The sequence below is a fragment of the Volvox carteri genome (assembly GCF_000143455.1).
Source record: "Volvox carteri f. nagariensis unplaced genomic scaffold VOLCAscaffold_12, whole genome shotgun sequence".
NCBI lineage: Eukaryota > Viridiplantae > Chlorophyta > Chlorophyceae > Chlamydomonadales > Volvocaceae > Volvox > Volvox carteri.
The window spans coordinates 199,498-213,441 of NW_003307555.1; the positions used below are offsets into that span (position 1 = coordinate 199,498).

A 13,944-nucleotide genomic window follows, 5' to 3' on the forward strand; every position below is an offset into this window, starting at 1 on the left:
CCGACAAGTGGTGCAGACGCGGTGGGCAGGGTCGGCCGGCGGCGCCCCCATAGGTCCCACACCCGCATGGCTCAGTGGCACCCGGGTTAGGTGCATGTTGCCAGGTAGGGGCACACCATCTACCGCGAGATGCCGCATGGTGGTCTCCTTGTTCTCATTCTCCCAGCGCACACCATGCCACAAGTGTGCTAGATTTGCCTGAAAGCGGCTAAGCTCGGCAGCATTGTCAGGCTGGGCCTGGGTCTCGGGCGTGTTCAGGGCCTCATGCACGAAGTCGGTCATCAGGTGTATTCGCCGCTCGTTCACGTGCCCATTCTGTAGTTGTGTCGCTTGACTGACCGTTAGGCGGCGGAGCGGCACAGCGTCCGTCGCCCCAGGGAGGCCCACCCCAGGCGCCCGATGGTCATGGTCATCACTTGTGCGCAATCTGGCAGTGTCATTGCCAGTGCTGGTGGTTGCTGCTGGGGCCCCTCTTCCTCCACTTGTTGCTGCTGTCGCAGCCTGATCTCCACAGCGTATGCTGCCGCCAGCCAGGCCGGGCTGATGTCGCTGTGCAGGGCTCCAAGAGCTGCAAGGGCGGCATCCTTGTCCTGCAGCTGGGCGGGGCCTGTGGCTGGGTCGAGGTGCTCACGGGCCCACGAATGCCAAGCTGCTCCCTGGAGGGTGGTGGCTTGGCCATTGTTTGCCGCTTCCCACACCTGTACCAGGTCCCCCACCGTGCATAGTTTCCTGCATGGTGTCCGTGCCGCGTGGTATGCTTCCAGGCCTGGTCGACGGCTGGGGCCCTCGGTGTTTGCAGCATTGGTCGCAGTGGGCAACAGTGGGTTGCCCCATAGCGCCGCCGCCCAGCACCAATCACCGGGTTCCAGTGCGGTTCTGCCAATGTCCTCCAAAGGCGCCAAGTGACCCAGTGCCCCCCGCAATCCGGCTGATGTCTGCGGGAAGGTTGCTGCTGCCAAGCCATGGTCCCGTGGCCCGGGCGGTTGTCAGAGCCCAAGGCTGGAGTGCGGGGTGGGTGAGCTCCAGGTAGGCGGACAGCGTGCGTACCCAGGGGTGTAGGCCCCGGGCCTCACTGTTGGCTGCCGCTGCCACCTCCTCGTCCCCGCCTGCTCCCCCAGTTACTTCCCCTCCCGCACCCCTACCTTCACGCCCTGCCGCCGGCAGTGCTTGTGCAATGAATCGCACGGCCCAGACTGCGTGGCGTGCATGGATGTGCTGTCGGAGTTGAAGCAGGCCAAAACCCCCCGCTGACGGATGGCCTACTAGAAGGCTGTTGGGTACACCTGTGAGGCGCTGGCCTGGGTCTTCTGGGCCCTGTTGCCGGTCGACCAGGCGGGCCGTCAGTCGCTAGGTGTGGTCCAGTGTGTTGTCCGGAGGTGGACCGCCATGTTCCATGTGCCAGGTGACCGTCTGCAGGCCGTAGGCGGACGTGGCGATGGCCCTGCCAAAGGCTGACAGTGGGAAGCGGGCGAGCCGCTGCATCCGCTTGTAGGCGCCTGCCAGCATCTTGGGCCATTCGGGCTGTGGGGGTGTGGGCCGGTTGTCTACCGGCAAGTTCAGGGCTGTGGTGGTGGTGACCACTTTGAGGCCACCAATTGTCTCCTGCTGCGGCTGTTGATGTAGTGGCTGCTGCCGCTGCTGCCTACCCGCCGGTTGTGGCTGCTGCTGTTGTTGCTGGTTCTCAGCACCCACCCTCAACAGCTCTACCTTTTCCACATTGAGGCGCTGGCCTTATGCCCGGGCGAAGGTCTCCATGGCTTCCAGGAACGACGGTACTCCTCGCCCTCCAGCGCCACTTCAGTGTCGTCCGCGAACTGGCAGGCTGTGATGCGGTCCTGGTCATTCGGCCGTAGTTTGATCCCCACATCTCGGCTCCGGAGCCAGCAGAGCAGGGCCTGGGCGATGAAGAGGTACAGCAGAGGCGTGAGGGGGCACACATGTCGCACGCCTGCCTCCATCCCAACCAGTCTTGATTTGAAGCCATTGACCATGGCTCGTGCCTGCGTGTTGCTGAGCAGCAGCCGAACCCAGCTGCACAGCTGCGGGCCCGCCCCCCTCGCCTCCATTGCAGCTAGCAAGAAGCCTCGGTCCACCGTGTCATATGCCTTCGCAAAGTCCAGGAACGCCAGGAGACCCCGGCGGTTCTGCTTGTGGAGGAGGTGGGATAGGTGGCGCAGGAACATCACACTGTCCCCAATGAGCCGTTTGGGGAGGAAGGCTGACTGCTCGGGGGTGATGATGCACCCCAGGGCCGGCCCCAGGCGGTTTGCCAGTACCTTGGCGAGCAGGCGATAGTTGGAGCATAGTAGCATGATAGGGCGGTAGTTACCGGGTTGCTTGGGGTCGCCCTTCATGTAGAGCACCGTGATAATGCCCTCAAGGAAACCGGTCGGCACCTGCCCCGTTGCGACCATGGCGATGAAAGAGGCCCGCCATGGTGTTGCCAATGGTGGACCAGAATTTGCGGTATAGGTCGGCTGGGATGCCGTCCCATCCTGGTGCCTTGCCGGGCTGGCTCTTGACCAGTGCGACCCGTAGCTCCGCTGCTGTGATGGTTTTGGAGCCAAGCTGTTCATCTGCGTTTGCAGGGAGGCTGATGTTGGCCGCAGACAGCTGGGCTAGTACCTCCTGTCGGGCACTGGGGCTGGTGAAGTCAGGAGCTCGGCTGATCTCGGCCCAGAAGTCTGCCACGACCTGCGGCAGTTGTGCTGGGTTGATCACTAGGCGGCCGGTGTGCGCCTGGAGTGCGCCTGGGGCAGGCTGCTGCTCGGCCGCCTGGGCTTTCAGGAATGCTGTCAGGGCAGGGCCGGTCCGTTCACCAGCCCTGAGCCAGTGGGCCCATGCTTCCTTGGCCGCCATGCGGCCACCCTCTTGGTGTGCCCTAGCCAGCGCTGCTTGTGTTTCCGCTACCTGCTGCAGCGGCTGGGGTGCTGTTGGCGCCACATCGACTGCTTGCTGAGCCCGCTGGACCGCAGCAAGTGCTTCCCGGGCATGGGTGCCAGGCCGTCGTCGGCGTTGTTGTGCTGCCTTGTTGAGTCGCTGGGCCAGGGTGGCAAGGCGGCGCTTGAAGCCTGGCCACCAGGCGATCAGGCCAGCTGGATTGTCTTCGGCAGATGGTGCCTCCATGCATTGGCTGCGGATCCGTGTGTCCATACTGGACGAAAAGTCCTCGTGTGCTGTGAAGGCAAGGCGGACTCGGCGGGCACCTGGGCCCCGCTCCTCACTCCGGCACGGCAGTAGGTGCAGTGTCGCAATCCTGTGGTCTGACGGTGTGTGGAAGGTGACGGACGTGTGGCAGACGTAGGTCAGCATGGGCTAGTTGATGTATATGCGGTCGATACGGGAGCCCCCGGGGTGGGCGCGGTGTATTGGTGGGTGAAGTCTCGGCGCTTGGGATGGAGGTGGCGGTGGGTGTCGACCATGGTGGGGCCCGCCTGTCTCCTCATGTCGGCTATCGGTCCGTCTCCCCGTCAGCCTTCTGGGCCTGCTGAGGAATCCAGCTCTGGGTTCTCTACAAAGTTGAAGTCTCAAGCCCAGATGAGAGTGGTGTCGCTGCCTGGGGCGGCGGCATTCGTTGCAGTGGCAGCCAGGACATTGCTGAACAAAAGGCGTTGTGTGTCTGCTGCCACTGTTGAGGAGCCCGTGGGGAGGTAGACATTGCATATGTGCAGGCGGTGGCCTCCCCAACGGAGCACACACTCTGCGAACCGGCCCTGCATACATGCTTGACGGGTTGTGCTCGGTGGCGGCTCCAGGGCTGCTGCAAGGCCCTGCCGGACGAGGATGAGTACCCCCGCTGTGTGTGTCGAGCCAGACCACGAGTGTGCCGCCACCCGCCAGCCTTGGGTATGCACCCGCATTGCGGCTTAGCGCAAGTCCTACTCAAAAAGGCACTGGTGCTGGATGTAGGTGTGATGTGTCTCCTGCAAGCATACCACGTCCAGGCGCAAGTCTGCCCACTGCCGGACTGCTGCCTGCAGGCGGTTCCCATGTGTCACCAGCAGTCCATGCATGTTGTGTGTGGTGATCCGGAGTGGATGGCCCTGCACAGCATTTTGCTGCTGACTTCTCTTGGTCCACCTGCTTGGCATTTAGTCGGAGCGTTCCGCCTCCATGGCGGTAGGGATGTATTCATCCTCCTCCTCATCCCCCAGTGTTGATGCTGGGCTGTGGGAGCTCAGGTGCTGCTGGCATTGCACGGCGGCTGCTCGCTGGGCGCGGGGTTCACTGGGGGACGGGTCTCCAGCTGTCAGTTGCAGTTGCAGGCTTGGGACCTGTGTGCCGTCGGAGGGCTGGGCCTGGCTGCCAGTTTGCAGCTGCGCAGTTAACTTCTCTCTGGCCTCCTCTGCTGCCCTCTGTGCCCCCCGTACCTCCACATTTCTCTTTCGGGCTTCCAAGGCCTTGCGGGTCTGGGCTTTGTTTCGCTCGGCCCGCTCTTCTGCAGTTAGATGCTCCAGCCGCTGCCGCTTCCGCTTTGGGGCCTCAGAGGGTGTAGGATCCTGGTTCGTCTGAGGGCACTTCTGCTGCCTAGCTTTGCCCCCGGTTGCCCGTTGCCTGCCACCTGTCTGCATCCTACCTGCTGTAAACAGGAAGGTGGGGGCTGTGTTGACTAAGGCTGCTGGTGGCTCTTGCTCCCGTGGTGGTTGTTGTTTTGTTGTTACATGGTCGTGGGTGCGTTCCCCGTACCTGCAAGCCACCCTAATACGAGCCGAGGGCTCAAGGGCCGCCAGATCGCCTATAAGCACCATCCTACCTCGCACTTCAAACGAAACAAGTGATGAAGGATACTAACGACCAAAGGGAACGATAGAGTTGCGGTGGGACCATATACGTTCCAGCATCCTTGCCAGTGTACTAGTGTACGCCGGGCATTCCACAAAGACATGAATTTCGTCTTCAACCGCCCCGCAGTCGCAAAGCCTGCAGGTGCGCTTTGTGCGCTTAAGGCCGTTAGGTCGGTTAATATACTATACAGCATGGGTTAGGGCATTTTACAACCAGAACGATACACCTGCAGTCGCCACGAAAAAATCATAAGACCATGAAAACCATTAAAAGTCAGAACCGACGATAAGCAACTGAGACTCGTGTCACAGTAAATCAATATCAAAATGCATAAGTCCACCCAACGATTCGTAGGCCCCAGCCCGCATTAGACTAATAGGTCGCCAGCACACACAGCACGCCATTCGTGCCCAGCAGACCCGAGCAGACCCATGTGTGATAACTCCGCTGTGATAACTCGCCCACCACGACCCGCCGAATGAGAAGCGGCTGGTATAGCTAACGGGCCAGGCTGGGAGCCTGGTACGCGATGGAAAGACCGTAGCTGTAAAAATACAATTCAACCGCAACGACCAGCATCGTACTTTTCACGAGCTGTTTCACCACTTCAAACCCTAGGACTCTCCTTGGGTTCACACACTTCCTTCGGTAAAGCCGACCTACCCATCATTGATAATGAAAATCGCCTTAATGGCCCATAGCTTATTGGTCAGTTCTGGCGAAAGCGCCATTTGAGGCCCCCGGCCAACACCACAAATCTCTAAAAATACATTGGCGCCACCATCCTGAAATTAATAAATCAATCCACTGATTTCCGGATCAGAGCACCTTTTGAGCCCAACCAGCCAGCCAGCGGCAACATACCTGACTATGGGAATCTGACGTATTGTGTATTTAATAGCTACCTGGCTGCCTGCATATAGGAGGAGACATTCATGGCATATCCAGCTCCGATAAGGGCTCTTCATGCACTTCCAGCATAAGCTCCTCTCGGCTAGGGGCCGCGGCCGCTGCTAGCTTGGCTCTGAAACCTGGTGACAGGAGCTGCAGTGTCCGAAGTGGTGGCAGCACCGCAAACCGAACCACATCCCGGCACGACGTCAGGCCAGTGACAGTCGTAGCAGTTTGAGAACAACCGGGGCCGCTCCCAGGCCGGCGGTGACTGAACAGCGTGTGATAGCGGAGGGCCACGTCACTAGAACCGGCAGTGGTGGTGGTGATGCAGTCATCTATATCCAGCAGGCCTACATGCTGCAACCGCACACGGTACGCCTCGAGTACAACACAAGCCGGCAAGGACAGCAGCTGAGCTAAGTCTGCATTGTCCAGGTAGGGACTGCTAATAGTGGCGCCACCGCCGGGCTCCGCCAGCAACACCGATGGTGGTGGTGTTGCTGCACACTCCTCTCGTTGAGGCGTCATGGGCACGGGCACCATCTCCACCGCCTCATCCTCATCATTGCTGCTAGAGCAGTCGCTTCCCATACTACCTGCGGCAAGCCACGATGTCGATTTCGCGCGCTGTGAAGGACAAGCTGCCGATGAAGCAGAGGCCGTCACTGCCAGCTGCAGTGACAGCGCGCTGCAAGTGGCCCGGAAAGCGGTCTTGGATCCCGCTGGAGGTACCATCACTGGATCCTGCTGAAGTTTCCGGGCCAGCACCGCTGCCAGCCGTTGCTTTTCCTCCATCTGCTGCTGTGCACGCAGGCGGTTGCAGTGCGCCGCCGTGAGCAGCACCAGGCATTCATGGGCGCCCATAGGGCCCAAGCCGCCATGACGCCGTATCAGTTTCAGCACCGCCGCCGAGTTGCGGACACGCCACGACTCGGTGCTCGACTGCGGCTGCTGACTGCCGCTGCCGCAGCAGCAGACGGAACCCGATCTCGCCATGACCACCGAGGGGGGCGCCACAAGGTTTCCAACATGCAGAAGATTATCACACCGGAAGTCGAATTTGTTGCGTGAGAGCAGCTCCAAGAGTGTGTAGTAGGCGCCCTGCAAATTGGCCACCACGAACACGCGACCGGGCTTGAGCTGGCCGGCTGGTACCACGAGCGGCGGGGGCGGCAGAGGGTGAGAGAAAAGCAGCGGCCGGGTAAGTGCCACGTTGGCTGTTGCGCCTGTGGGGACGAGGGACGCGCGTGAGGAGGGGGGTTTGCGGGTCGACTATCAGCTTAGCATCCCATCCATCCATTTAGAAAGGTAAGAGAGGAACAACGCAAAGGTAGGCTGCCGCACGCCACTGGGGACTGGCGCTAAGGCTGCAACTGACAGGCGCCTGATGCAGTCCGAGTCACGGAGCCTATGCTAACTTACCAGGTGGATTTGTGTTTTCAGCCTGCCAGGAGCACAAGCCAGCCCGTTTCGCCAACACACCGGCGCTGTCGGCGATGGCTGCAGCCGTGACGGACAGAGTAAGGACAGCCGTGTCCCAGTTCTGAACACTGTCACGCAAATGTTTCAGGCCTGTCCACGGGGGGGAACGAGCCAAAAAAGGGTTGGGTCGGTGCAGCCAAAAAGAATGCAGCAAAGGTTCGGAAGGAGCTTCCATGATTTGCAGCGTGCCAAGCTGAGGAGCAGTACCTAAACCATAATGAAGGTTACCAGGGTCTTTACTCAGTCGGGGTATGTTTGCTACCTGGCAGTGTTGCGGTTGCAGCCTGCGCCTCCATGGCAGTAATCACTCTTTGCTCCTGGGTCTTGACCATGCCTCAACAAACCCAAAATATATCCAAGATTACTTTAGTCAAATCCATAAGAGCGGCTTAGGGAATGTCAATAGCAGAAGATTGCTTTTAAAGCATATTTTTTTAAAAAACAGCAAAAGACAGAATGGAAAGGCATAAATGCAAATGTCGAGCAACGCAAGGAATTGCGCAAGCGCACCTTTTCAATTTCGCTGGGACATTTTGGCTTCCGCGAGGCCTGCCGTACTTCGCGGCCCATGGGCCCAGGGCCTAGAAGGTAGTAAGGAATGCATTCAGCGCAGAGAGGAAAGATAAAATGATGTTCGACTGCTAACGCTGCTGATGGAAGTAATCCATAGGACACCCCACACATCGGAACGTCTCTTTATGCGGTTAAAAACAGGTTACAAGTTCCCCTCAAGTGCGATGGGAAGTCATCACTAAAGCCGTTCTTTGATCTCCTGTTGCTATGCTATTGGAATCTACGTAAATGTTTGCGCAATTTAACAGCTGCGGTAAACGCCTCATAGACGTTTACTGTCATTACATTGCATAAAAAAGCTGCCTGCCAGCCTGCGGGAAAGAGATGCAAACTCAATTCGTCATCAAGCGTTGGTAATAACGTTACACGCATTCGCATGGATCGCCTGCAACCCTTTCATTCCTAGATTCAGATAACATTTCGCACCTAGTGCACACGCACCGGACTGGCGCCTCTTGCGCCTTAGCGAAGCCATCGCTGTGGCAAACCTGCACCTACAATTGCGCTTCTCTCCCATGGCGAAAAGCCTCAGGAGCCCTCATCACGTGCCAAAAGCCAGAAGGCTCTCATCGGACAGAGGCGCAATGACACCCAACCAGACATACTTCCCATCGCTGCTCCCCTATTTTGGCCGTGCTAGCTCCGGATGGCAAGCTTCGCTACTCCCCTGCATCCCGAGAAACTCATAACCGACTTTTGTCCGAACACCCCACCCACTACAAAGGACCATCACAACCTTCACTGCAACATCCACTCGTGTCAGAAGTCCCCGAAAAAGCAATGCCTGCATCGCATTTCTTGATGGTGAAGCGACATTTATCTTACCGCACCACACTGTTTCATGTGTCACCCAAAGCACCGAGAACACAATCCGAAAGACTCCTTTTTCCCCAACTACCTCGTCCCTCCCCCATACAACTGGCCTTCAATATGCTCTGCTAAAGATGCATTTGCTGCGGGGTGCTCCTGCCTGGTGCCAGGCACAAAAACCCCTACGCTATCCGCGGATGCACCAAAACCCCCTCAAGTGAGCAGCAATCCATATGGATGACACATGCAGGGGCCCCAGCTGGCTGATACCCGGGCAGAGAACTCCACTCCAGGTCTGCTCAACATTCCCGCCGTTTGCTCGACTGCTCTTCACCATACCGCATCCACCGCATCCATCAAGCTGCTCAGTACCAGATGTAGCCCTGATCCCAGCTTCCTCTGACCGTACACATTCCTGTCTAAACATCTCCAAACAACTCTTAAACCCCGCAATGCCGGTCTTATCCCCCCAAGCGAGTCCGTATCCATCAAGTCGATCCATGTTTTGCGTAGGCAATGTCCGTCGACCCAGTGTTCGCTCCCGCCCTCCACTTCCACATATTGGACGGCCGTTAAAAAAACCCTCCCTACTCCACCACCCACAACCGTAGCACCCACGCCGTCGGCTGTGATCACTGCCCTCATTCTTTATGCGCGTACAGCAGTCGGAGGGGCCGCAGCAACTCGGGGCACAGTTAGGTCGGCGATGATCTGCTCAAACCGCGCAATGTGATGTGCCAGGAAAGGCGCATACGTGGCCACCTGCTGCGTGTCGGACACCAATACCATTTCCAGCCCAGTCTCGGGGTCTACGTCGATGTGGAACTCCAGGTCGCTGGCCACCGTCCAAGTGCCTGAAGGTCGGAGACGTTGGGGGTTCATTGGCACGGCCTGAGAATGTGAGCCTGGAAAGATTATGTTAAGGACCTAGCCACAAAACGATAGGTGAAAATACGATATCCACAAAGAAAGTTCAGAGGGCCCAAGTCTGTGTTAACAAATACCCTATCCCCTACCGAACACCCTTCACATCCGCATCCCGCGCACCAGCTGTCATATCCTTGCCGCCATCCCACTTGAGCTGGCGCTGCTTGTTTTTAAGGCACAGCAGCTGCTGCCGCAGGGCCCCCTCGTCGCAGTCCATCAGAGCCGCCAGACGGGCCAGGTTAATGGACGAGTATAGAAGAAGGTATTGCTTCAGCTGTGGCAGAGTCTGCTGGGCGCGAACCTCCAACAGGAACGCGTTCAGCTGAGCACGGAAGGCCTACGAGTACAGGCCAGTGTCCGGCAACGAGGGGAGGTTATAAAAGAAAAACGAGGGGACATAGATTGGCAACGGATGGATGTGCAGTCATCCAGGCAGAGTAGTATAAGGACGCCAAAGGGTGGACGAATACACGATCACCGATAGCAAGCGACAGGATGGATGGAGCCGATTAGTCGCTGGCAGTTTGGGAACTTAGGGCAGATTGTTAAGGCAGGTTGAGCTGGTAATGACGAGCAGGGGTTGACAACAGAAGGCAGTCACTAGGTGGACGAGAACGGTCAATGTGATGCCAGGATGAGCAGCAGGCAATCCCTTTATGCTTCTTTGTCATCGCTAGCTCACCAACTGGTTGGTGTTGGTGGTGGCCTGATCGTACGCGGGCGGGGTTGAGGTGACGAACTTGGGGCAGCCCTCCCGGAACAAGGTGTCGTACACATCGATATCGCTTCGGTTCATTGCGGTCATGTTATCCGAGTGACGCTCACGCAGCTGCGGTGTGCACATGTCGAACAATCGTTACAGAGCAAAGGACCAGAGAGGCAGAGGTCGGAAGGAGGTGGTTAGGCAAGTTCATGCAGGACCCACACAAGTCATAACGTTTATGGTGGTATATGTGTTATAACTGGGTTCAGTTGCAAAATCGGGACAGGCAGGCAATAGATATCATAAGGTTGCAAGAGGTTGCCTACAGAAGGCGTGCTCGGCGCGTGGACACCCCGTTTAAACCTTTGGACAGGAAACCAACTGGCTCAGGCTTTGCCTTGTGCTGTACATCCAATCCAAACGCATAACATGCAGCTTCCGAGCAATAAGGTAAGGAAGCGTTGATTGTCTCGCGCAGCCTCAAAAGGTTGCACTCACGCCCATGTTTGGCAGGGATCAATAGTGTTATATATCCCACAAGAGCATCAGCAATTCTGGCTTACATCTTCACTCCTCAACCCACCTGCATAAGGACGTTCTCATCCAGGCTCTTGGCCGCCACAGGGCACAGCGCCACGCAGATGGCCAGCAGCTGGTACATCTGTTCGTTCTTCTTGAGCATCTGATCAAACTGCGGGCTGTTGCGATACTGACTCTTGTTCTCATAAATGAAGAGCAGCACCGCGTTGAAGCACCGCACAGCGTCCAGGTACCTGACGGCGTGTATGTTTAGGTTGAGGCATAAACAGAGGGTCCATGGGCGAGAAAGTATGGTGGAAATATGCATAAATGCAATGGAATCCGCCGTGGCCGGGTCGATAACACAGCGCGTCCACATGACATGACATCCTGGTAACAAACGTACGTGCGGGCCTCAAACTGTACCCACCTGCGCTGCATCAGGTAAGAGAAGCCGCCATAGTAGAAGAGCGTGATGTGTGCGCCGGCGATGCGCTGCGTAAACAGGTACCTCCGCTCGTGCAGGTTCAGCGGGTAGATCGCCTACGAAGTAAGCGGGTAGGTAGTGGCCAGAGAGGATGCTGTCCCACAACTCAAGCAAAAGCTGCACGATTGATGCATACCGCGCTGTCATGCATACCATTTCCAGTGCCCCACCTCGCCCCTGCTCACCCATAGACCTGGAAGTTAATATCGAATGCTATGAGACCCATAATCGTTTAAGTCCACGCGTTGCAACGCCTCTATCTGCACCGTCCCCCTGGGTTGACTGCTTGAGGATCGCGCTATACTTATCATCGCTCAGCAGCACCGCTGACCACCAGCTCAGTCGCCAGCCCTCCAAAGCCTAGCCCCTGACCAAGGCCGTTACCAAGGCCGTTCCCATCCCACCTTGAGCGCCGTGTAGTAGTCTCCCACCAGGCAATGAACGCGCATCAGGCCCACCAGGGAGAAGTAGCCCAGCATGCGCAGCACGTTCGACGAGTGCGGGTAATAGCCATTTTGCTCGCACAGCCTACACGGGAATTGGGACACAAACAGGGAGAGCGAACGGCAGTGCTGTTTTAGCGGAAACGGCTTGCAGGAAAATCCCAAACCATTCCGCCCACGTCAATATTCCGCTGCAAACTTGGATGTAACACTGTCCCAGCCTGACCCATGGCAACCTTTACGAGTATTTGCAAGCTAAACCATTAGTTTAAAATATTGGTTAAAACTGAACAGCCATCCATCCCTAGATCCAGGCGACTATCTTTTCCTGTCACGCTAGTCCTGACAGCATATGCACATTCCATCAGCGTACTAATAGATACATTGCTGGTATGGGCGGACTGTTGTGGGGGCGGGTGCTGAGACGAGCACACTTGGAAGACCTGAACCCAGCACTGGTGCTAGTAAAAGTGGACCAAAATGCATTCCAATACGCTCGAACTCATACAAGCAATAGACAGTTTCCCTTAGCCCGCGTGTGCGCAATAAGTCATGATATTCCCAGCGAAATACTGCCGCGTGTTGCAGCTGTTGTCCATAAACGCATAAACCAGTGGCATCTGCAAGTCATCTGCTCCGGTTACTGGTGCAGCTGCAACGGGTGTTCTTGCTACGGGGGCCCCCATCTCACCTGGCCCCGCCGTCGCCCTCGACCTCCGCCACGATGCCGCTCTTGTCCACCAGCGCTTGCAGGATATTGAGGACCTCAATCGTGTTCCACACCTAACAGCAAACACCGTCCACAGGAACTTATGAAAATGCAATAGTTCCCGGTATTCGCTCTCGTACGCCCTGATCCACATAGCCAGCAAGCACAGCGACCCATCAACTTGTTGGGTGAGCATTGTATTACCACCAGCACTTTACCTTCTTCGCCTCGCACTTCTTGAGGTTTTCAATCTCCTCCGGGGGCATGGACTGCACCTTGCCGCGGTACTGGCAGAACGACTGCGCGCGGGAGGCAGTGGCGACGGAAGCGGCGGCGGTAGCAAAGACAGTAAGAGCAGCGGAGACGGCAGCCACAACATGCATCTGCCGCTTTGTCCCGCACGACTTGTGTCAGTTGTGCCTAAAACATTCCCCGTGCTCCGTGGCCCCGTATACCACGCGCATGGCCTGTAGTTCGTCCATAAACAAATCCCCATCAACAGGCCGACCTGTGCGTCCTAAAGCCAGATTCTACATGGGGCTCTAAGTAGGGTTGATCTCAACCAAAACTCCCCCCGACATGTTAACCTGGAACTGGTACAAGAACTCGTCCACCATGTCCCATAGCCAGATATTGGGCAGCTGCATGTTGACATTGCTCGTCAGCAGCAGCCCAAACAGGTCGCAGTAGTTATCCCACGAGTCACACCTGCATGCATTTCATTGCGTACGCATGAAAAAGGTCACCCTCATTTGGTGTTTGCATGCATGCCCATACAAATGTTCCATTGAAGTGCTGTGGCGCTTCCATTGTGCGATTCGCCCAGTCGCTCTCCCAGCACGCCGCGGGACGGGAAGCAAAAAACTTTCTGTCGAGACGCCTTACCGGTCACGGAGGGTCGGCTGGCAGCGGGCATAAAGGTGCCTGAAGTACATCTCCTGCAATAACGATGGGTGCGGGTAGGTGAGGATGGTGGGTCCAGGGCACGTGCAGGGCACTAACCGAAGGTTGCTGTGCTGCCAGCGACTTCCTGCCACCAAATCATTCCAGAATCCTTTGTCTGTACCTTGTAGAGGAGGCAGAACACGTGGTCCTGGTCCACCACCTCCTGAATATGCTGCACCTCCGGCCATGGTGCAGCTTTGTAGTAGCGGTCGCTTAGCTTCAAAAAGGAGACCTCATACATAGACTGAATTTCATCGATATTCCGTTCCCTGAATAGACACAGCAGCAAATGGACAGATCAGGCCAGCCGCCAAACAGTAACAAAGGATGTACTGAAGAAAGCAACACACTAGATGCTTCCAACAACCTAGATCCCCGCAAAAGCTCTAGCGAAGCAGCAACAAAAGCAACGCCCCAAGGTCAGCCGCCGCACTAGATACAAGAGGCAGCACCTATCACACGTGCCTGATATGGTGGTAAAAGTAATATGCCCATTGATTGACGAGGTGAGGAATTTGATAAAAGCCATCATGGCGGTCTTCGTAGCCGCTGCGGTAAGCCATGTTTCTGCTGCTCTAAGCCGCACAAGGTATATAGAAATAACGAAAGCTATGAAAGCAAAGAATTAAGCCCGGCTATGGCATCAGGTTACGGGTGGGCAGCTGGA

At 57.0% G+C, this 13,944-nt stretch overlaps 2 protein-coding genes across 2 annotated transcripts; both read right to left on the reverse strand.

The window, feature by feature from the left end:
• Positions 1–5,718: 5,718 nt before the first annotated feature.
• VOLCADRAFT_104099 (uncharacterized protein) lies at positions 5,719–7,602 on the reverse strand (the record flags this gene model as incomplete). Its single annotated transcript, XM_002948972.1, has 3 exons — positions 7,424–7,602; positions 7,102–7,251; positions 5,719–6,905 (listed from the first exon to the last, which is right to left on the reverse strand). Exons 1-3 carry the CDS (start codon positions 7,491–7,493, stop codon positions 5,719–5,721), a joined length of 1,407 nt encoding a protein of 468 aa, XP_002949018.1. The 5' UTR covers positions 7,494–7,602.
• Positions 7,603–8,935: 1,333 nt separating this feature from the next.
• Positions 8,936–13,860, reverse strand: VOLCADRAFT_73984 (uncharacterized protein). Its single transcript, XM_002948973.1, has 12 exons — positions 13,743–13,860; positions 13,399–13,546; positions 13,218–13,270; positions 12,920–13,040; positions 12,551–12,631; positions 12,315–12,406; positions 11,585–11,708; positions 11,124–11,236; positions 10,758–10,947; positions 10,154–10,300; positions 9,592–9,808; positions 8,936–9,398 (listed from the first exon to the last, which is right to left on the reverse strand). Exons 1-12 carry the CDS (start codon positions 13,838–13,840, stop codon positions 9,193–9,195), a joined length of 1,590 nt encoding a protein of 529 aa, XP_002949019.1. The 5' UTR covers positions 13,841–13,860; the 3' UTR covers positions 8,936–9,192.
• Between the last annotated feature and the right edge of the window lie 84 nt (positions 13,861–13,944).